The sequence below is a fragment of the Aptenodytes forsteri genome, unplaced genomic scaffold (genome assembly GCF_000699145.1).
Source record: "Aptenodytes forsteri isolate BGI_AS27 unplaced genomic scaffold, ASM69914v1 Scaffold336, whole genome shotgun sequence".
NCBI classification, from domain to species: domain Eukaryota; kingdom Metazoa; phylum Chordata; class Aves; order Sphenisciformes; family Spheniscidae; genus Aptenodytes; species Aptenodytes forsteri.
The window spans coordinates 2,385,082-2,408,920 of NW_008794911.1; the positions used below are offsets into that span (position 1 = coordinate 2,385,082).

A 23,839-nucleotide genomic window follows, 5' to 3' on the forward strand; every position below is an offset into this window, starting at 1 on the left:
CAGAGACAGCAGGTTGTCCTCAGGATATGACAAAGGGGGAACAAACACGACAGGAACTTAGCCACTGTGTTAAGGGATCACAGGCAGAGATAGATAGTTAGAGATGATGTACCTCCCTGTTCTACAAATTCTGTGGCTTAAATAACCTGAAAAGGAATGTGGTAGTACTGGATAATTACCGTAAGAGGAATGTGTCTGGGACTTCAAAGCAGACTTCTAGGAGGGTATTGAATATACTCTACAACTGAGTGATGGAAGGTGATGGAGTTGAATGATTCAGCAGCCAGTCAAAGCTTCATTTTTAGTGTGAGTTAGAAATACTGAGCCTTTCATTTTCTTAACTGTAGCAATCCCAAATTCTGCATCTTGTCAACTGCTAGTAAGTAGCAACCAATAGCACACCTGTATTTCATTAGAATTGGAAAACTTCTCACTGATGTACATAACCAATTGAACTCTACATATAGTCTTTTGTAGTAAACCATATATACAATTCCAGGTACTTCTGTAGTTTAACAGCCAGGAAAGCATTCAAACCATCTCTCTTCACAGGAGTTTACCAGATGGTAACATGCATGCTCTATTAGTGTGAACAAGTGAAATTTGGAGCAACTTCAGTTCTCGTACACTGATTTATATTTATTCTCATTGTGGCCTTTGTGCATCAACATGTAAACATCTTCCCCACCCCCACGATTAATAGCCCCCGCTAAAACAATTGTACAGCACAGTCTGATTTGCTCTGAATTGTATGGCTTCCCACAATAAAACACTTTAAACTTTTGTTTTTTAAAAAAAGTAGAACTTCAAAAAAAAAAGTTTCTTAAAAAAAATAATTTTTGGTAGCCTGTGTTGGAAGCAAATAACTTTTGAAGTAAATTTAGGCACAGTCTGGTGAGTAGCTGCCAGAACGAGTGGAAGGAGTTCTCTCACTTGTCTCGCGTGAGAACCATTTCTGTCAGCTGAATGAGGGCGTCTCTTTCAGGGGATGGCCGTAGTTTGCTGATCTCTCTCGTAGCTTCATGGCAGTAGCGCTGGGCGAGGTAGGTTGTTTGCTGCACGCCATCACTCTTGTATAAGAAGACAGTTAAAGGTAATGGATAACTGGTCAGCCTCCCTCCTGCCTTTTGCCTCTTCCAGTTACAGGGGGAAGTTTTAAGGCCAGTAAGTACCCTGAACACTTAATTATATTCTGCAGGGGGAAAGGAAGAGCATTCATTCTGTATTCATTGAATCCTACATCTCTTCCCCAAAGCTTCAAAATACTAAACCTCATCCATATTAAACTTAAGTATACTTACAAAACAAACACTGGTATTAATAAAATACTATTCAGTAGGATTAGAAACTAATGGTTTAACCCTTCCCCTCCTGCCCTTAGAGACATACAAAAAACATGCTATGCTGAAAAAATAGGTATTAATTTTGCACAGGCAGTTATTCAGTCTTCAATTAAAACTGATACGGAGTGTGCACTGCAGTTACAAAACTGACTGGTAATTACGTGCCACTTACACCAGTTGTTGGATACAGCTACTCTTCAGCTGAAGGAACTGAGTTCATGCATGAGCTTTTTTACTTTTATTATGTGGATTTTATGCTATTGGAGGGAAAAAAGAAAAGAAAGCTCTTCAGTACCTAGCATTTCTGCTAAAACACTGTGCCAGTAAGGCAGCTGAAGAGTACTAACTTGTTATTGTACATAGCGTGCTACTTCATATGTATTTCAAAATGCAGCCCTGCTATTTTACTTTAGAGGCAATGAATTTCAGACTGACTTCAATGGGGACAGCAATTCAGGAATGAAATATTTGGTATTGGTCTTACCTGCAACACATATTTCCGAGCACGTTCAACGTCTCCTGGCTTACTGAATCGTCTCATTATCATAGCATTCATTTCTGGAAACTAAGCACAAAGGGAGAAGGTTTTGTACTGCTTATGAGTTGTTTTCCGCGTAGCTGCCTGCCATGCTAAGGTCAAAAAGAAACCAAAGTACAGCCCTCTTCCCCTGCTGCTGTTGTTACTACAGGTGTAGCTGTAGGTTAATATCTGCAATCTGCATAGGACTGTAGTATAGCAAAGCCCAAGCATTGAAAACTTAAACTGGCTGTAGCCAGCTGGTAGTGAAAGTTAGCACCTGCCATTTCATCATGTTGAGCAGATGATCCAGTGTGGTAATTTCTGATGTGGCTACTTCCAGGTGTATAATCTGGTTGAAGTATTCTTATATTACAAATGATGGTTAGTGTTGGCACACCTAGAAGAAGCACTTCTTCCCCCATATGTACAACAGAGAACCCAGGCGGTTTGTTATATCTATGTTGCACAGTCCAACCTGTAAAACCCTTCATGCTACCTTCAACTCTTACAGCCACTTCTGCTTTACCATTGCTCTGGTATTTTATATACACAGGCTCTGCCTGTGGAAAGCTCAGGACAGATTTTTATAAGAGAAAAATGACAACTATAATGTATTTTGGTTTTGATCATGTAGAATTTGTAGTTAGTACTGCACAATCAATTCCCTACAAATCGGGTAGATAACTAAAGGCAGTTGTCTGAGAAGGTCACTGCATCACTTATCTAAACGTGCAGGCACTTTCTTCAGACAGTCCAGAAATAGAAGAACCTAGTACTTCACAAACAAACTAAGGCCCCAACTCAAGGCAGCTACTGAATTATTTTTAAAGGAAAGAGTTGTTTGTTCATCTTGTCTGAAAGGGTTACAGTCAAACCAAGATTATTTTATTGCTGTAGACTTGTAAACAATGATCTGCTTTCCTTGCACACCTTTGGTCCCGAAACTAGATCTACAAACTTGTTAGGGAACAAACATGTAGCATCCCTCATTGTTGTGACATTTCCCTATTACTCTTACGTAGTCTTCTTGGAAGATATATTTAGAAGTTTATTGGTGACTCATATTTGGCTTTCTCTAGAGTCTAGCTTTCTTCCCATGTAATGACAATTTAATTGCCATGTTCATATAATCCATTTTCATATTATTCATATTTACAATGATATAGGATGCATATGCTTTCACTTTTTATATTTAAGCACTAAAGGATATAAAAAAATCCCCAAACCTGTAATGCAAAGCTGTTATTAGCAGTTCTGCAGATTTAAGGGGCAGTATATAAGCATTTGACAGGAATGCTTATAAGAAAAATAAACCTTCATTCTTTAGCTGTACTAGTTTAAGAGTGGCTTTAGACTTAGCATATACTAGTATATTTCTTTAAAAAAATAATTGTGGGGTTTTTTACCGCGTGAATTAACTTTAAATACTGAATAAATAGGTCTTGCATCAAGCTAAACATTTTTTGTACAAAGGCCTCTCCTTAATATTCTAATGGAAAAAGATGTATTCAGAGGGAGGGGAGAGGACAAGAAGAAAAGGCAGCTGTCACTGAAGATCCAGAGCACATTAAGAACTAAAGTATGTTTGTCAAGAAAACAACATGAGGATTACCAGATACATTAAAGGGTCTGCAGAACAGCAGTAATATTAATTTCAAGAGAAAAGACAGCCCATAACAACTACATTTTGGACTATCTTCAAGTCCTGGCTCAGGAGTTTTTATTCTCAGATACAAATAGATGAAACATCTTTTAGTAGCAGCATGGGTAAGTCTCTGTTGAAGCTCCAAATTTTTTTAGCACTTATACTTTGTTTATATATCACTTAAGTCTGTAGTGCTGTTCTTCCAGTTTCTTGAAAACAGCAGGAAATTTTCAGCAAAGAAGCCTTTCGGTTAATGTGGAAAACTTTGCAAGATGGTCAAGTTATCTTTCAGTGCAAAAACATACGCTTCCCAGCTATAAAGATATAAATGAGGAAAAGCGTTTAAAAGTGACCTACAGAGAACAAGATTTTAAAAAAGAACTGACAGATTTTCTTTTCTTGTATTTCCATATTATGAACTCATATATCTTATAAAGCTAATTAAATGATAGATGAAGTTGAAAGTCGGAGACAGCCAACCCAAACAAATGAATAAATGAAGTTTTAATTTAAAAAAATGGAATATTCAACACCCACAAGACAATCAGTGTCACCCATGCTCTGCCAAAATCAGAGTATTTGCAACATGTCTCTGTTTCTCTCTACAAGTAGCTTTAACACACAAACAAACAAACCATTTCACAATTGCATCCTCTTTCTGTACCTGAGTCTCTCACTGTTCTTTAGAAGTGAGAGATCAGCAACATCCAGTTGCTGATGACTAACAAGATCCTGCTGCTTATCAACAAACTCTGAAATAATGATTCAAGAACAAGCTTGTGAATCCCCCAGATGAGTCTCTGGGGAGGAACTGAGAACACTGAGGAGCTTGTTCTCAGCATGCATTTGTCTGCATTCTGAAGCGGATGATACTCTTTGCTTTCCTGTCTTTTCTGAGATACATGTCCTTGTAAATGCCCAAAGGATGAGGAAACAAACACATGCCTATGTTCCACTTCCCCCCACCCCAGGCTCTTTATAAAAAGAGGGGGAAGTAAATGTCATAAAGTTGTATTTTTTTTTTTAATTATTTAAAACTTTTCCCATGTCAAGCTCTAAGCAATTCCAATGAGAGATCACAGATTAGAGCTCCACTGGAACTAGTTGTGCCCCTTTTTTTATCATGCTGTGAAGTTTGGTAGGAAGGACTGCTTTCTAAGTCCCAAATCTTCTTTCCTCAGGTGAACCAGAAGCTTGAGCAAGGTGCATTAAACCAGTTTCTTCCCCTTTTATGGATTAGCACCAATTCTTTTGGTGCTGCTGGCACTTCTGTTTTCCTTGTACTCCTCCAAATAATTTTTAAGCCACTAAAAATCTTGACTAATTTTAAGCTTATTTTATATATGATACTCCTTTTTCTCATCCAAACTACTATTGCATTTACCTTCAGAAGCGAAAGCTTCCCACGTTTGTAGCTGGATAAGACTTGAGGACAAAGAGATGAAGAGATCAAATCCCATAAATAGAGGTGCCCACCTAAAAGCTAGGCAGAGATTTAAGTTCCTGGCCCCAGGATGGATGCAAAGCCCAGAACTTGGCAAAAAGCCTACATACATAGTCAAGCCTGGGAAGAACAAGATGTCCCAGGAAAGAACATAAGCAAGAAGCTACTTAGGAATAACCTGCAAAAAACATGCAAAAACTCTCTGAATACTTGCCCCTTTGTGAAGGTTAACCACTTGAACTGGGGCAGCAAAAGATTAGTGCTGCTTTTGATACAAGGGCCCAATGGTAAGAGGCCTTGTGTAGGAAGGTGTTTCTCAATCTGAAAGAACATGCGTGTGCACACTAAATCCAGCTGATCTTGAACGCACTGATTTTTCACACGTGCCCAGGCCATGCTCATCACTTACGCTGTAGACTTGATGTGATCGAGCTGGACCTCTGTGTGTGCTGTGAAGAGCAGTGTACACTTCTCGTTTTGGGGAAATAGATTCCTGTTGACTTACCTGTTGACAAGCAAACAAGACAGGGCCTGTGGCTAATCCAAGCTTGAGATCTGCTGCTGTTGGTTTCCCCAGATGGTCGGCACACGATGTAAAATCCAACACATCATCTATTAGCTGGAAAGAGATGATAAACATACAGATTAATTTAAAACTTACTTTTTTTTTAAACGAGAACTGAATACAGAATAATCCTTGTTAAAAGAAGATTTCTAGAGAGGATTAAGACAGCCCACTTTGATTTCTAAGGCAGTTTGGAAAAGTTTAGGTTTTAGATTCCCTTTAGTTCAACAAAAGCACTACCTGAAAAGCTATGCCAACATTTTTTCCATACTGGTATGCAATCTCATGAACTTTGGGATCAGGGCAGCCTAGAATTGAAACCTGAAAAGAAAAAAAAACCCAACAAGTAAATAGAAAGCTTTAGTTAGCGTCCACTTTTAGTCTATGACCATAGGTGTGACATAGCAAGCACAGACAGTAGGGATCTGGGAAAGGAAAAAATGCTGACTCAGTAGCACATTCTTGCTTATCTCTGTTCACGGATACACACAAATAGCCAAGCTCATTAGAAAACAAGGCTGAACAGCAGTGCAGTATTAAAAACATATTCAAGACTGGCAAGAGATTAGCTTTATTAAATATTTATCAGACAGAAATTATAATGAAGAGAGAAGAAATGTGGATGCACTGCACATGCAGGCTAGTAGTCATATACAGTTCAGTGACAGGGGAATTAAATTTACTACATATATAAATCAGCCAGGGGATAATTGGAGGTCAGACAACAGATAAAAGAATATTACATGCCTCATAAAAGATCTGCAAAACTGGATGCGTTGTACCCAATACAGGAGGGACAGTTGAGATAAGATTATTTTTAAGGGTGATGTTAACTGTAACCGAATTGCTCAGGAAGATGAGCTGATTAGCTTGCAGACAAAGGTATCAAGGGATAATTAGTGGCAAAGAAAAGACAGTGAGTGAAGAAAGTGCACCAAGCTAGACAAAAGTATCACTAAACTGAGATAAACAAATAAAACATTTTAATCGAGTACAGATAAAGGAATCGACTACTTGAGAGACAGAAGTTTTGCTGAATAAACTCCACAAAGCTAAAATATAGGACACAAACTAAGATCTGAGAATTAATATCCTGCCTCAAAGTAAGGGCACTTATGCTTCTGCATTTATGTATTGATTATACACTTTGCAAAATGAGGTTGGTTATATTTAAATACTCAGATTTATTTCGGCCTTCAATAAAGCAAGTAGGAACAGGGGGCAGAAATCCATTCTGGTTTACTGCAGACATTCCAAATCTGCTGTGACTAACGGAAGGAGTGAAGATACATTTTACTTAATGTAAGACTAAAAATACATGCTAGGAAAACCACACGACATAAAAATACGTGTGTATATATATAAAAATTCCTCTTTAAGACTATGTAAGGTAGGATCATTAAAAACCAAGAAAACCAACCCCAAACTAAAAGCGAGTCCAGGAGTAGCTTTGGAGGTGAACATGAAGATGGAAATAAGAAACAATGTTATATCCTAATAAATGCGATGCAACTCGCACAAGATTAGAGACTATTTCGTGCATCAGTGCATTTTGTAACTGAGCATCAGAACGCTTCCCAGTCACAGCCTGCATCGGTGGATAACAGTTAAAACCGAGAGGAATCTGGATGCCTGAGGCATTAACAGCATCTCGCATTTCCCAATTTTATTTAAAAGAGGAAGATAATATAGCAGGAAAATAATGCTACTTATGTCTAATCACAGAAAATCCTGAAGGTTATTAACACAGAGTGAACTGCAAATATGAGATATTTAAATAGACATTGCTAGGGACTATCAAACTAGAACATTTTGCCCTTTTATCCTCCTTTTGATGCTTGTTTCTTAAATAAAAGTATTTGCCCCAAAGAGTTAACATCATCTACTGCTGTACCATGCCTAGCAAACTTTTGGTTGCTTCTGTAATATAAATCGAATAGTATCAGCAAGGCAGGGGGAGTGCATCTACCCTGTTTCAATGAAATCTTTACCTACCACCATACTTCACGTGAAGAATTAAAATCTGGAATTCAGCAGAACAGTGACAAAATCCTGGTTAATGGCAAAGGGTCAGAGTGGGCACAAGTTGGTAGATGGGGAGAGGAAGTGCCATGCAAAGAGAAGAGCTTTCTCGTTTAATCTGAAAGGTCAGAGCAGAGCTATTCCTGCAGGTGGACAGTTTTCTGGGGACACAGACATTACCTATGTAAAGAATCACAGCAGCAGACGTACATTTAAAAAACAGAAGCATGAGTTACAGAATGTAACACAACCAAAATTCATCAATGCAAAATTAATTCTTGCATCTTTGCAAGAGAAGACCTTCATAGCTCCTATTCAGGCTATGAACATTTCTGAAGACAAAAAAAATTTGAAAATCCAGGAGATCGATATGCCTATCACACCTCAAGTGAGCAACTCTCCGACCACGACCACGTCATAAACCTGCAACATGACTAGGTCTTGTCTACCAGGGAGTTCCTTCAGGAGCCAATTTCTCAAATTGCTCTTGTGGATTATTGCCCCCATCTGGACACTGGGATGCAGGCAGCCAGCCTTGTCCCGGTCAGCCTGTCACTCAGAGTGATGAAGTTTAACTGAAGCCATACTGGGATGATAGCATGCATTTAAAAATACAAATCAAGATAACAATATCAATATAATGATATATGTTTAAATGATAAAGCTCACCCTTTGAAAACATCCTATAGCTCCCCTGATACGACTGGTTGATTACAAATTTAATCTTGCAAGAATTCAGACCTGTCCTCCACTAAATCCTGATGAAAAAGCCTTCCTAATACCAAGTGGAACAAATTCTTTAGAAAGGTTCTTTGAATTCAGTAAAGCAAGTCAATCTGCTTGGCATTATTTCAAACACACTTTTTAAAATAAAAAATTGTTTCTATTCTTTTATGTTACAGGAGAGACTATAAACCAATCTTGCCTCTTTACTGAATTTCACATCCATAAAATATTCTATCATCAGCTCTGGGTAGATACATTGTGCTCTGTTATTTATCATGTGAGAATACGGCAGCTGGAGTTGAAAGCACTTGCACATCTATACCAGTGCCCTGTAGATCAGAGACGAAAACCAGCTGCTGGGCAGGGATATGCTTGTATAAACAGTACAAGAGACGTTTGCTCTCATACTTCTAGATTTGTGGACACCATGGAAAGGAAAAGGCTCTAAAAATCTTCCCCTTTTCCAGCCTTTCTCTTCCATGCCCATCTCCTGAAGCAGTCAGGATCCTGCCTTCTTATTCGCGGCTCATCCACCACTGTTTTTCCAGACAGAAGCACTGTTCCTCTTTCCAGCGGAATCACAGAATAATTTAGGTTGGAAGGGAACTCTGAAAGTTATTTGGTCGAGTCATCTGCTCAAAGCACAGCTTACTTCACAGTTAGATCAGGTTGCTCAGGGCTGTGTCCAGTTGAGTTCTGAGCATCTCCAAGGATGAAGATCCCACACCCTGTCTGGGCAACCTGTTCCAGCATTTGACCAACCTCATGGAGAAATTTTTCATAATAGCTAATTGAGTTTTTCCATGGTACAACTTGTCCTTTCACTGCGCATCTCTCCATCCTCCCTACACTCTCCCATTACATAGCTGGAGACAGCAAGAGGATTCCCCCTTAGCCTTCTCTACTCCAGACTAAAACCAACTCTTGGCATATCATTTGTGCCAGCCCCCAGCCATCATGGTGGCCCTTCACTGAACTCACTCCACAATGTGAATGTCTGTCTTGTAAGAGGGAGCCCAGCCTTGAGGTCTCACACGTGCTGAATAGAGGAAAACAGTCACTTCCCTTGATGCGCTGGTAGCGATGCAGCCCAGTACGTGCTTATCCTTCACTGCTGCAGGGCACAGCCCTGACTTTTCCTCCAGGCTCTTCAAATCCTTTCTGGTAACTACTCTTGGGAAGGGGTAATGAAGGCCTACCTGGGAGAGGAAGGCGTCTACCCAGCAGGAGCCCCCCCCCCCAACAGACAACTATCTTGTCCTGAGTCTGCATTTTCATGCATTTGACCTTTTCTCAAGTAATCAATATTTTAACATGTTAACCAAGTACTTGTTTATGAAGAATTGTACTTCTACAGAAGTGAAGATTATCTGCCTGAATATCTGTGATATATTTATGCTAATCTTTTTCATAGCAAACTGTATGAAGAAGAAATACCCCCAAAGCAGTTACTGTATTTTAAATAATAAATAAGGAAATTTACTGGCTGACCGTAATAGCTGACGCTACTGATGCTATTACCCTACATCTGTCATTGGACTTTATTGTAGTCTGCATGCCTAGTTGGGCTGGGGGGCATCAGTTTTGCTGGTGGTGGTCAGAGGTCTTATTTTCCTAGACTCCAGTTCCACACCCTGGTAGGTTCTTCCAATGGAGCCCTGTGCACACACCAAACTACGAACTAGTTAAAGTAGGAGCTCACAGGTAGATCCAGAGCTGCAGACTATTCCTTTTCTTCAGTCTGTAAGGCTGACCTTCCATACACAGCCTTGCCTTACTCATGGAGGCTGCATGCTTTCTCCTAATAGAGAGATCAAGAATCTCTAGTGCAACTTTACACTTATCTCAAAACAAGCATGATTTAATCCCTCTTCTGAAAGTATGCTATGCAAAATATAAACAGCTTTATGAGGGTTAGGAATTCACATTACAGCAGGATAAAAAAAAAGACAGAAAGAGAACCTGCTTAGCTTATTTTGCCATCTCCAGCTTGCCTGATGACTAATAGAAATTCCACATCAGCTTTATTGTTTCTGAATTCTTGAACCAAAGTCACCTCTCATGTTTCTCTGAAAAATGCCTTTCAGTAACTAAGGCTTCAGTGACCCTCTTGGGCCATCTGCCACCATTTCCTTTTGCAATGTATTACTTTGACTGCAACTTTGGTAACATTCCCCCATGCAGAACTATTGAAGAAATAAACTGGAGACTGGGATGGCTCTAACAGCTTGAACAGACTGTTCTGTCCATAAAAAATTATTTTGCTAACTTAAAGGACTTTTGATTTAAATGCAGTAAAGCTTTGGTGATGCAGAAGGTATCTATTACAGTGACTAGACTGGTGTTGACAGACTATCTATTATCTTGTTTAGACATTTTTCCAGGAACACTCCACTCTTTCATCTCTAAGGCATGACACTGTAGAATTCTAAGATGCCACCTGAACTTGTTTGACATCTTCTTTCCAGTTAATACTTTTATCTTATTTATGCACAGAAACAAACCACTGTTTTTTCCTATCATTAACTGGAACTAAACTGCTTCTAATGACACACCAGTCTGGTTGTAACTGATGTTCTGAAAACCAATAATCTCTCTCCTTAGCTTTGTCCCTGAAAACAAGATGTGAATACTCTTGATTCCCCAACTGAATTTCCTTTCAAGCTAGAAGTGATGATCCTGCTTATCATTTTCACTACAGAAAACAGAACTCGCTTCTGATTCCATCCTTTTCCTCAGTAGCCAAAACCATCTAAACAAAAAAAACCCCCAACACCCACCCCCCAAAAAAAACCCCAAATCCCAAACAAAAAAAATCCCCTTTTCACTGCTATCAGTAGAGTTCTCCTAATCCATGCAGAAAGAAACCAAGGGAGACATATATATACAAGTCATTGCTACTGTATGCAGTAAGTATGGTTTTGCCATAAAGACAGACCTCTCTCGTTTTTCTTTTATAACACAAATTTTACTGCACATAAAATTCCAGCAATTCAGCAATGGAACAACTCAGAACAGCCACTAGAAGAAAAGCAGCCAAACACCCCCTTCACCAGCATCACAGCCACAATCTGGAGGGAAGTGCTTAAATCCTTAACTCTTGTGAGTTATGAAAAGGAAAAAAACTCCCAAAAAAAACCAAATCCCAAACAAAAAAAATCCCCTTTTCACTGCTATCAGTAGAGTTCTCCTAATCCATGCAGAAAGAAACCAAGGGAGACATATATATACAAGTCATTGCTACTGTATGCAGTAAGTATGGTTTTGCCATAAAGACAGACCTCTCTCGTTTTTCTTTTATAACACAAATTTTACTGCACATAAAATTCCAGCAATTCAGCAATGGAACAACTCAGAACAGCCACTAGAAGAAAAGCAGCCAAACACCCCCTTCACCAGCATCACAGCCACAATCTGGAGGGAAGTGCTTAAATCCTTAACTCTTGTGAGTTATGAAAAGGAAAAAAACTCAAAATAGCACATTTGTAAGGAGAATCCACCCAGTGGGAAGGTGATTTCTTCTTCTATCTGTGAAGGTTCTGTTAGGAAAACTGTCAAAGTGAATATAAAAACTTGTATGTTTTTATTGGGGTAGCAGAATAACATAATGCTCCTTACTAGTCCAATTGCCTACTAGTATAAATGAAGACTTGCAAAGGGAATTCTTGCCAGGGTCATATTGCCATTAATATGAGCAATCCAGAAGACTTAATTTCTTTCCTCCAACTAGAATGAAAGATATTTTCCCTCCCCACAAAATCTGTCTCTCTCGATCTATATGATCCTTTTGATTTAAGCAATTTGCAACTCCTGTCTATTGCACAAATGCACCAGTTCTCTGAGAACAAAGGAGTATGACTAACACTAGCACAGATTTTTAGTCTAATTCTCTTAGAACTCCCTCTTGCTATAGCATACACCAGCTATACCGCCTTTAATAAAAAAAAATAAATTTATAACTCTCTTTTGAGGCGAGATTATTGCCCACCTCCATTTTCTGCACTAAAACTAAACATGTTTTGTGAATAAGAACATCATCTTGAATCAGATCTTTTTGTAATGAAGTAACAGAACTGAATGACAGAAAGGGTTGGATATAACAATTGATAATTAAAAACCCCAAACAAATCAAGAAATACATGCTTCTGTTCTTTTACAATGTAATGTAGAACATACACAGTCAGTTGTTTCCTCCCGCTGTTATCATTGTAAGGTCCCACTCGGCACCAATGAATGGGACCAGATCTCAAAGGTGACTTAAAATCAAATTGCAGGCTCAAGAATTATCAACTGAGATTAAAAACACTGTCTCAAAGTTGCAGAATTTCATAAATTATCAGATGCCACTGTGAACCTTATTTTGATTCAAGTGAGGATAACAATAAATCTGTGTATGAACATAAAACAGAAAAGAAAGAGTAAAAACCAATATTGGAGGCTACACGGCTGAACTGTGATAAAATGCACAATCTCAAACCCATTCACATTCTGGCAGAATACCATTTAAAGGGTTTGCTTTGGAGGGTTTCCAGAGAAAACAGCAATAACTAGGAGTTTAGCTGTGAAGCTTACAGCATGGTATGTTAACTTTAGAAGAGACAGACGTACATACTGCTTTACAACTGTTTGCTATAAGACTCGCGGTCTTCTTAAAAGTCTTCTCGAGGTAGTGAGCAAATCTCTCATTCTCATTTTCCTTGCAACCCAACTGGAGGAATTCACCTAAAAAGTTGCACAGATGGGAGTTTTTATTTGTGGGTTTACTGCTTAGGCAAGCAAATCTAAAGACAAAAATAGGAAGAGACCTTACCACGCACCAGATCTTCAATCACCTGAGTTAGAACAGAGATGATAGCAGTGTTTCCAATTCGTGCTAAAGCTACGGAAGCAGCTGAGAGGATGAAGTCACCAGCTAGAACAGCCTAAGAATTAAAAAAAAAAAAAAAAATTGATCTTTTAAGTCTTTTCCTGTAAGTGTTAGTACAGACAATACAATTTCCTTTATTTGGCAGGTCTACTCACGTCACATCATTTTCCTACATAGAGCACACATATCTCATTGTAACAGACAGAAAACAGAAGATAACCAAATATTAAAATTGGAACCATTTTTTATTCCCTATCTTATAGTGCTGTTTATATTTTTCTATATAAGCACTGTCCTCCCTGTATTCAATATCTGAATACATGTTTGCCTGTGAAGTTTTGAACATTACTTCTCTATTTGACCATTCTGTTGTGACTGCTATGCCATGACAGCTCTGAATTGCCATGATAAATTCTGATGCGTCAGCATTGTACTTCTTTCCTTGCATTTTCTGATTAAGACCTTCCTTTTAACGGTCTATGAAGAAACACCTCCCTCAAAAGAGCAAAAAAATGTTCATGCTGACTGAAAACCTTTTTGTATTTACTACTGAATCAGAGTAACCTATAGTGTTCTGGATGAAGTGCAAGTTCAAAGTATTCCAACAGCACTGCAGAGAATGGCATAGGGAATGCAAAATCAGTAAGAATCACACTACACTCATATTATCTAATACTTCCAACAATTCAAAAAAGGAACACACATTTGTCTTACCCACTATCTGTACACACCTCTTCATACTTTTTCTGGCATATCCTAAGACTGTGCCTAAGGATAGCAATGTGACAAAAACCCTAGGTATTTGTGCTCTGCTGAAATTCAAAGGCAAGTCTTGCACATGATAGCAAACTCACCTTCCTCTCTCCCCAGATTTGATTGACTGTCATTTTTCCTCTGCGAGAATTTGCATCATCAATAACATCATCATGAACTAGGCTAGCTGTGTGGATCATCTCAGCAATTATGGCCACAGAGCGCTGGCTTGCTTGCACCTCCCTAAAATAAAAAACAAGAACTGTCAAATAATTAAATCAATTACATGTGCTGCAATACTAAAAGAAATCTCTACTAAAACCAAACAAAAAATGTTTCTCTGAAAACAGCTGTTGCAGCTCTTTCATGGTCTGAACCCCATCTTTCAAACCTGGAATTAGGAAGACAAGAGAAAGTAAGATCACATTAGTACAGTAAGTGCAATGGAACGTTTCCATCCTTATTAGGCCTGTTTCTGCCTTGCTGCATTAACAGTACTGCAGAACTCCTGAGTTACTGACTCTAATCCCTCTAAATCCAGACTGCAATAAATAGCACAGCGTGCTTAGTTCCAAGAGGATGGAAATTTGGAAAACGGCAGAGAAAAGAATGACAGGTAGCTTTGTAGAAGAGTTTTAAGTTTTCCTTACCTCTGTGTGGCTCTACATATAAGACACAGCATCACAAACTCTCCAAAGCTGGCTAACTCTACTAACCAGCAAGCTGGAGAGATCAACAGGGATAGAAACCTGTATTCTACATTTGAAAGACATAAGATAAAGGATAAGGTCCATGAGTTACCTCATTACCTTAAGACCTCAGAGGTTCTTCAAAAGCTTGAGGAATTAACTGGAATTATACTGCAACCACTTCAGGACTATAAACACTAACTACCTAACACTTACCGAAATTCAGCCTTTGGGAAGATCTAACACTGATGATTCAACTCTCAGTAGTTCACACCTACTTTATTTTTTAAACTAGGTGAAAAGAAGGTAATGGAAGAACACAGAAACAATTATCTAGGGATCAAGGTTGGAAAAACCAACATAAAAGAGCCAACCCAGCTCACACAAAAGACCATCTACCCTAGTATCCAACTGCCACTGCCTTGTTCTAGTATCTATCTTTTTTTCTTTTTCTACCTGTTTTCATCATGGGTTGCATGCAGGATCCCAGAAATGGCTATCTCAGTCAGCCTTGCCTTATAGCTGTAACAAGCCCACATGGACATTAAAAAAACGAAACACAAACCCAACAAAAGAAAAAAACCCAAACCAATAACCAAAAAAGCCCAACAAAAGAAAAAATTACTTCTGATATACAGATATACTTACTTCTGGTATACAGATAACAGAGCAAATCACACTATTTTCCAGCAAAACAGAAAAAGAACTGAGAGAAACAGAAGATAATAATTTCAGCTCAGCTGAAGGGCATTTAAAATTTTCTTGCATTGCCTATGTCTATCAAAATCTAGTAATTAATCACAAAATGAAAGAACATCTTGCAGTCTGCTGACATAATACTGCGTTCTGACACCTACCTCTATGCAGAACTCTGCATTGCTGTCAGTGGGAGTTCCACATCCTGAACAATAGCAGGATGTGTGGCTCACAGGCTGTGAAAATGGGGCTTTTAAACAACAGAAAATAAGAGCTGGAAACCTTCACGGTTGTTTGAAGGTAAGTTTTACTGTGGACTAGTAACTCAGTCAAATGCTAGTTCAGTGTAAGTAGTTTTCCAAAATAAACTATTGTTACTAAGTAGGAGAACTTACCTTCAAAAAACTGTAAAGGTCTCCAGCCTCTTTCATGCACTGGTCTCCTTTTGGGGACTCCCTTTTTCTTTAATTATGTCAGCAGACTGGACTTCCTGCTGGGAAGTAGCAGTAAATGGCAACACTCACCAACACACCAGAATCTTTCAGTAGTATGAAGACAGCACAAGGACAGACATTTCAAAAGCAGGTTTTGAAAAGTTCTGCATTATAGTGCATTTCATCTCTGACAATGACTAAAAATGGCATAGGAACGCTCATGGTTCATGTGTCTGATTCCCAGAATGTTACATCAAACGTGATAATTTAACCTGAAGGGTTTTTTTTAAACTACTATTTCTGCAAGGTCTCAGGCAAGGTCCTTCCCATCGCTGGCAAAAAATTTTGCAATAGTTTCCTACAAACATCTTGTGAGAGTAATTCTGAATCAGAGCATGCCTATTTTAGGGAAAACACACAGGAAACAGGATCCTTGTCATTCCCTGCCATTTTTCATTCTGCTTCGCCTGCAAAACAAAAGCAAAAAGTAGCAGTAACTCAAGTCAATAGATAACTGGGTCCCCACAAGTCCAGTGAGCGGAAAGATGCCATTTTTAGGTCATTCTCAAAGTAAAGGCACCCCAGGATGATATATATTTACACAAAATTTTTATACAAAAACTGTAAGTTTATCTTTTTACACATGCATTATATTAATTTTTAAGTCCTTGATCATGTTCTATTTTCAGTAGGACCCCCTGCTTGATTCTGTGATAAGCTTTTATAGACCTACAGTACCCTGAGGTCTTTTCCGTTACAGAACTTGTATCATGTACACTGAACAAGACCAAGGCTGATCTTACAGGTTAAAAAAACAACCAAACACACCTTTCCCTCCAAATATCCCCTTAAAAAAAAAAAAAAAAAAAAAAAAAAAAAAAAAAAAAAAAAAAAAAAAAAAAAAAAAAAAAAAAAAAAAAAAAAAAAAAAAAAAAAAAAAAAAAAAAAAAAAAAAAAAAAAAAAAAAAAAAAAAAAAAAAAAAAAAAAAAAAAAAAAAAAAAAAAAAAAAAAAAAAAAAAAAAAAAAAAAAAAAAAAAAAAAAAAAAAAAAAAAAAAAAAAAAAAAAAAAAAAAAAAAAAAAAAAAAAAAAAAAAAAAAAAAAAAAAAAAAAAAAAAAAAAAAAAAAAAAAAAAAAAAAAAAAAAAAAAAAAAAAAAAAAAAAAAAAAAAAAAAAAAAAAAAAAAAGGGGGGTGAGGGGGCAGCACTCAAAACAACACAAAACAGTATTTAGAGTCTGCAACAAAGAGCTTTGCAATGTGTTTGCCAGTAAGTAAATATTGCCAGTTTAAAGACAGGAAACGTGCAAAAGAACTTGCAAAATTTCTGTGTTACGACCACACTCCTCAAAGTACGCTTTTGCTGTTAAGTCCCTCTGGCTGAAAGAAACGAACATTTCAGAAACACAGTCTGTGACACAGAAGGACACTGCAAACTAGGGGAAGCATAGAGAAGGGATGTGTTAACACAGGAGCAAATTACAGAACAGCTGAAAAACAGCATACAGTACAGGCATCTGACAACCATGGTTTGGAGGAGTGAAAGAAAAGAGGACTAAGGTTGCTGGCAGGTCCTCGTATCTTTAGGAAATATTACTCTATTGAGTTTAGCCAGGTCATTATATTTAAGTATTTCTCACACTATTTTGATGGGTTTATTTCCCTTTTTCCCCCTAAATCTTTTGTGCTCACTATTTTCTCTCTTGAGATGTCTCTGTACTACTTGGGCCTTCTCTTATTTGTTTGTCTCTCTCATTTTGGTTGCAGAAATAGAAATAAAAACTCCTATTTGCAAACACCTCTGGAGAATACACCCTAAACAGAAACATTAGGTCCATTCAGGCTAAGTGATAATTCCGTGAAATTCTGCACACAGGTATGTGAAGAAATGCCAGAGGATGTGTGAAATTGAGGGTTTGCATGACTTCAGCTTAAACTCTTTACAACAATTCTCACTCTCGCACAAAGGTAAGTTGCTATCATTAAGCAAAAAGCTATTGCCCAAGGGACCTAAGGACTCAGGGTTGGACTTCTGACACTTGGATCTTCAAGGGAAAAAACCCAACATACCAGCACAGGACAATTCGAATGCTTCAGACACTTATCTCTTTGATAATAGTTCAGATTCTCTATACAACTGTCATTCTCCTTGATATGACTACAATAAAGACACCTCACTCTAGAAAGACAGTTAACCTGCTGAGGGCATTCTAAATACCTAGCCTTCCTCAAATCTAAACATAAACGATGATACAGGTCACCTAACCTGTAAGCAGAGCTACCTGGGTGTTCCCCTCCATTCATTTGAAAAGTCTCAGCTATGCTGGTGGGGGTCTGTGAAGACAAGGAGGTCTCTCTGGACTGCCTCATAAAATCACAACCTATAACCTTACAAAGTTGTGTCCTGTTATTTTAACAGCCAAATAAGGAAGAGTATTACCTTTTCTAATAGTATTGCACATAAAAAAAAATATCAAAACAAAAGAACAGGCAAAAGCATGCTGAGTCCTGCAAGTTATATGACCATTGAGAATGGCAGCAAGATGAAGCAGAAACTCAACATAAGTAACACAAATCCCAGAGGCAGAATAAAAAAAACAATGCTAGGGATGAACAGCACAGGATATTGGCTCACCCCACAGGTCTACAGATGTTCTGGCCAGTATCTTTGATTACCTGTGTGGGAACCAAAGCTTCAACAAAGAAAAACAAGTCTGGGAGAAGAATCAATATTAACTGAGGAAAAGAACGATAACATGCTTTAAGGGAAATGACAAGTTGAAAGAGGAAAAACATCTTAAAAAAATATCAGGAGAAGCAGAATGGAAAGCAAGTATTTTTTTTCCCCTCAGGTCTATAGCAGAGTAGCAGAGTTACAAACATGCAGTGTTTCCTTCTCTACATATGCAATTTTCCTCACAAACAGTAAAAAGTTGGAAGAACAATTTGTCACCTGGAAGCAATGCTGCTTTAAGAAGCAACAATAATGAAACCAGTATCAGTGAGAACTGGAAGTATATGTATATACAAAGCAGGTGTAACACAGCCTGCTTCAAGAAGCTTAAAAGCAAAAGAGAAGAAAATGCCCATAAAAATCCATCAACTCTAAGTGGGTATCCAAAATATGAAAGTATATTCTTTTGGCATGGCCTATCCAGCCCTCAAAAGATGTTGGTCATCATGACTGAACCAAAAAGCAGTACACTGAAGACTTGTATAAACATATGTGAATTAATTACAATCATAGGCTTAGAAAAAAGTGGCACGAGGCAAAGAAGAGGAAGGTAAATACCCTGGGATTTCATTCTGTTCATTTGCTGAAACATTTTTGTTCTCCCTACTCAGAATTTAATTCTAGAAACATGACAGAGATAGTGACTCACTCTGTCCTATACAAGGAACATTCAGATTAACTAGGAGGCTTTTAAACATCAAACATAGTTTGGAGGTGCTGACAAAAACTGCAACAGATGTACAAAAGCTGCCAAATGACACGGGCATCTATAAATCAGAGCGCTTATGCTGAGGGTTGGCTACTGCAAAGCAAACAATTGCCTCAGGCATATGTGGCACTTGAACTCTGAGATCACATTTTCTCACTGGCATAGCGCAGGTCTCAAAACTGGTCCTGATGGTTTCAAGACAGCATAATGCATGGACAAGAATATGCCCATGAGCATATACCTATGTCAAAAGACAGCAAATACACTTTGAGCATATAAAGGCAAATTCAGTTCTTTCTACAGCTACTTCTTGTCTTTGATTCACTGCTCACCTCCTACACCATACGACATCAATTCCAGCCTTCTTGGTATGTACACTACATAATTTCGTTCATAAGCTTCTCATGCTACACACTAGAATGAGATAAAACTATTTTTCCCATTATTCTGACTAGAATGATGCTCCAAAAACTCACTGCCCCAGTTGTTAAAAGTCTCCTCCTAAGTTTCCATCCCCTTAGCAACATTGTCCTTTGTCATAAATAGCTCTTTCACCCTTGATCCTGACAATTTTGTAGACCACAAGTCCTTCATTCTCCCTGATTATCTTTGCAGTCCACCCCTGAAGCTAGCTGGACTTACCTTTTTTTGAACACAAGGATCAGATATGCTGATGATTTCACAAAGCACTATACAAGGGTATCAACACCGCCGTAGCTGAACTGGATATACTATGGTTGATGCATGCTAGGATTACTTTAAGGTTTTTCATAAAGAAAGTGGATGCAAATCACATTGGGATTACACCCTAATGGGACACTCATAAGCCTCCAAGCTCAAGCAGAAATTTTTGTTTTATTGTACTTCCTTTCATTCCCCTGTGGATGGCCAGTCATCAAGAATGATTTTGTCATCAAAAAGTGCCACCATCAAGCTCCTGTTTTTCATTACAAGATCACTCATGAAAATATTAAGTCAATCAGTGCTGTGACAAAGGACATCCTTGAGGAGTTTCACAACTGCTATTGTTCCTTTTGCTACCTCTAAGACAATGACAAGGAGCAGTACTGAATGGAGAACAGCATCAGGCTGGAGTGAAGTTCATCAATCCTGGACAATGTTTTCCTAAAACAAGAGGAATTGGCACACACAGGACAGGACACTGCCAACTCGGTTTTGCCTTCTCCTTCTAAATTATATTCACATAGGAGTGGGTATACTGGGAGAGGTGCCATATCAAGCGGCAAAATATATGCCATGGTCTGAGGTAGAAATCAAGTCCAACAAGGCATTAACCTACCGCTAAGGAAAAAATGATGTGAGAGCTGAGAGAAATCCCTTAAGACTGATAAATCAGTCTAGAAACACTTCTGGCAAGGGACCAAAGATTTCATATTTGAAATTCCATACGAAGGAAGACTGGAGGTGTAGCTGGAAGGCAGAGAACACTCTAGCCAACATCTTTCCTCAAAATGCAAACTTAAGAACTTACAGGAATGCGTGGAGAGAAGCATTTCCAATCAGCCAGAGCAAGGAGTGATAGAGAGTACAGGGTGAGCATGATGATGTTCTGCACAGTTAAAACTGCTTTCAAAAGACAAGTAACTCGAAGAACATCAGGATTACACCAGCTCTAAGCTTAGAATCTTACATTAAAGCATAGAAACTTGCTCCTGGAGGTGAGGCGAAATCTCTGATTGTTTTGAATGTCTCACAGCTTTGAATATAATCATACCACCTGCTTAATGGCTTTTCTGCATAATTGCAAAAAAAAGCTATGAAAGTCTCTTCTTGCAGCAAAGTTCCTACCTGTGACAAGAGTTTAATAGCTACAGGAGTGGTTACAAATGAAAAATACTTTTAATTAAGTTCATATAGTTTCAAGGAGTATTACAGGTTCTAATAAAGCATTTATGTAAAATTGACTAAAAGCCTTACAAATATCAGAATTTGGCAACATTATTTATCCATCACCAGTTACAACTGCAGTATAGTCCACAACTTTACACGTGGAAGCACGTAATAAACTCAGTAGTTCCTTTTGCACTGCTAACTACAAAAATACAGCTTCACGATGGAACTTAAATTCAGGTTTTACCAAGGAGCTTTTTATTTTCATGAAGTTACTAGAAATATTTTTCGGGAACACAAGAATGATAAATTTCAAGTACGATATGTGTCCATATATCTAAAAGTGACCAACTCACCTGGAATTATTATGATGAATGTTGCAAGCCCTTGCCATTAGCACCACAATCATTGGTCGAAAGGCCTTTCCTTTCCCATCAAAGTAATAATCACACATTTCCTTAAGTTCTGCTGTAGATACAAGTAATTCCTATAAAAAGGAAAAGAACATATCAGCATAAAAGTCACAAAGCCAATCTGTTTAGTGTAAGCAAAACAGTATGCTTTTATAAGGTTATTGTCTGTATTCATTCCACCCAATGTAAGCTGAAGTTGTTTTTAAAATTACTATGAGTAACCTGAAACATAAATGATGCATTCCAGCAGTGTAAATCAGGAGAAAAAAAAATGCATTCTGGTTCTATAAGATATGTAGAAATGCTCTCTTTGCCTTCAGTTTCAGACAGCTGTTCATAAACATAGGGAATAGTCTTTCAATAACTATCCTCCAAAGCGATGGTTGCTATTAAAACCAGAATCATCACAACATCCCAGAATAGTCACCAAAATCTCTTACCTTTTTAATATCTTCATAGAGATTCTTCAAGTCTTTTCTACCAAGTTGAAAAGGGTCTTGGTATTTTTCATCACTAACTGTCTTACTGCAGCTGAACAAGTGGGATATACTTGTATGATGAAACCTGGTGACAGTGTTTTTCAAGAGAGTAACATTGTTAAAAGCAAACTTTCCCTGACTCCCCAAACAGAAACATTTAAAAGCTTTTCCTCCTCCTTTCTCCTCACACAAAATTTAACCAAATGTCTAAAATATAAACAGAAGGCATCAAAACACCCTTTTCAGCCAGCTAGTAAGGTGCAAGGACAGCACAGCTACATATTGATGATCGTAGACTTTTAGGAGCTGGCAAAGTGCAGCATTTGGCAAACAATAACACACACCCCTGCCCTTACCGGATTACAGAAATCTTCTGAGACACATAAAGCTACATTGCTCTCAGTGTATTCCTTTTGAATACACTATTGATAGTATAGAGTACATTTGGAGATGGAGCCTTCATCTTCCAGTAACACAATTATCCTGTTACTTTCTTCCCTCTCCTGTATCCTCCTGGAAAAATATTCCTGACTGGGATTTGAAAATTCTCCTTTGCACACCCAGCTACATTATAAATTAAATCAATACTTCCAGGGAGCATGACGATGCTATGAAAGTTCATCAGTAAAGGGTGAAAGCTCCACCTGGATGCATTAAGATGCATTAAGCTTAGGCCTGATTTTTTTTATGTTCCCTGGAGTTGAAGTTTATGCCTCTTATTATGTCTCCTTTTTCAAAGTGAACCATATGGGTTTTCTTGGGGCATTCTTGCTTTGCCTGTTGCTCTCCAGGATGGAGGACTTCGATTCAGACTCAGCACCATAGCAGCAGTCTACACAGAATTATCCAACTATGTACTGGAGTGAATAACCTTATTTTCAAAGTTTACAGCTCGCAGGTGTAACTACCCAGTTCACCCAATAACTATGTCTTTACCCATTACACAACAATATGAATCTCCAACTTACCGCCAAAATACATTACATATTTTTGGAAATGACAAAGTTGAACGTCTTTGGGTAAAGTGACATATCTGCACAAAGAAAAATCAGGGTTCATTTAATAGAACTTTAAACTAACAGAAAACATTTGATTACAAAAAACAAGTGTCTGTTCATCAGCACTGCTCTACTTCTCCATTTTAACAACGCAGCAGCAAAGGGAGTCTCATAATCTCCTTCCATATCACATGAGACTAACTGCCAATACGTACATTAGCTTCTGACTCAAATTGACTGTTCTGCTCAGGAGTGTTGGACTTTCTCCCCTCGTAGGACCAGCCCAGAAGGCGTATCAGTTAACTTCCCAGAACTGCTCTAACGAAACCTTGCTTTTGCACTTGTGGAAGGTGCAATTTTCAAACATTCCCTGTCTTGCAGATAAATCTGGACTGCACCAGTCAAGGCACACAGAAAAGGACAAGAGCTGTTTCCGTAAACTACCACACTAACAGAAGAACATGCCCTTGTTTTCCCCTGAAGCTGATCTCTTCCTATTCTTCCTTCAGTGAGGGCACAGACAGACTCTCTCCTTTACACTGCTGCTTAACACTGTAAGACTGGGTCACGCACGACGCTGGACACATCACAGCCAGCACACTTTACTGCAGGTCAGAACAGTAGCTTGGCTTGTGAGGAAGGTGTAAACGAATGCAGTGAGAGAACTGCCTCCCATTACAACTCATAATGCTAAGTTATGCACAAACACGTTGAAAATCTCACACTAATGACCATCGCTTTCCCTGCTCCCACCTAGAGAAGAGTCCGAGAGGTTCTTCCCCACAACAGTAACCAATCCTTCCCTGAAAACCCTTCAGCCAGCATTTAACCTTGCACCGAGAGCGCTCCTGCCCCCTGCAAGGCCCGGCCGGCCGGCCCCCCCCCCGGGCAGGGAGCTGCCCGCCTGCCCGCCGCCGGCCCTCGCACATCGGAACCGCCTTCGGGCGTTCGCGC

At 38.5% G+C, this 23,839-nt stretch overlaps 1 protein-coding gene across 5 annotated transcripts; it reads right to left on the bottom strand.

Annotated features, from left to right (window-relative positions):
- Positions 1-407: 407 nt before the first annotated feature.
- On the bottom strand, positions 408-22,915 carry PDSS1 (decaprenyl diphosphate synthase subunit 1). 5 transcript variants are annotated; one of them, XM_019470991.1, is made up of 11 exons: positions 22,856-22,915; positions 21,849-21,972; positions 21,352-21,482; positions 13,987-14,128; positions 13,076-13,187; positions 12,878-12,987; positions 5,758-5,838; positions 5,458-5,571; positions 1,828-1,908; positions 1,516-1,600; positions 994-1,070 (listed from the first exon to the last, which is right to left on the bottom strand). In XM_019470991.1, the coding sequence occupies exons 3-10, from the start codon at positions 21,447-21,449 to the stop codon at positions 1,541-1,543; spliced, it is 798 nt and encodes a 265-aa protein (XP_019326536.1). In that variant the 5' UTR covers positions 21,450-21,482; positions 21,849-21,972; positions 22,856-22,915; the 3' UTR covers positions 994-1,070; positions 1,516-1,540. The 5 variants fall into 5 exon arrangements, with proteins under 5 accessions (XP_009273485.1, XP_009273486.1, XP_019326535.1 ...); XM_019470992.1 differs by lacking the exon at positions 994-1,070 and adding an exon at positions 1,122-1,192; XM_009275210.2 differs by lacking the exon at positions 1,516-1,600 and having other exon boundaries at positions 408-1,070.
- Positions 22,916-23,839: the final 924 nt, after the last annotated feature.

Excerpts from the sequence above, each read along its gene's own strand:
- PDSS1 (XM_009275210.2), bottom strand. The coding sequence starts at position 21,449 with ATGTGTGATTATTACTTTGATGGGAAAGGAAAGGCCTTTCGACCAATG. Across the intron at positions 13,188-13,986 it reads AAATCTGGGGAGAGAGGAAG|GCTGTTCTAGCTGGTGACTT; the intron begins GTGAGTTTGCTA and ends TTTAATTCTTAG. Across the intron at positions 5,839-12,877 it reads TAGCAAACAGTTGTAAAGCA|GTTTCAATTCTAGGCTGCCC; the intron begins GTATGTACGTCT and ends TTTTCTTTTCAG.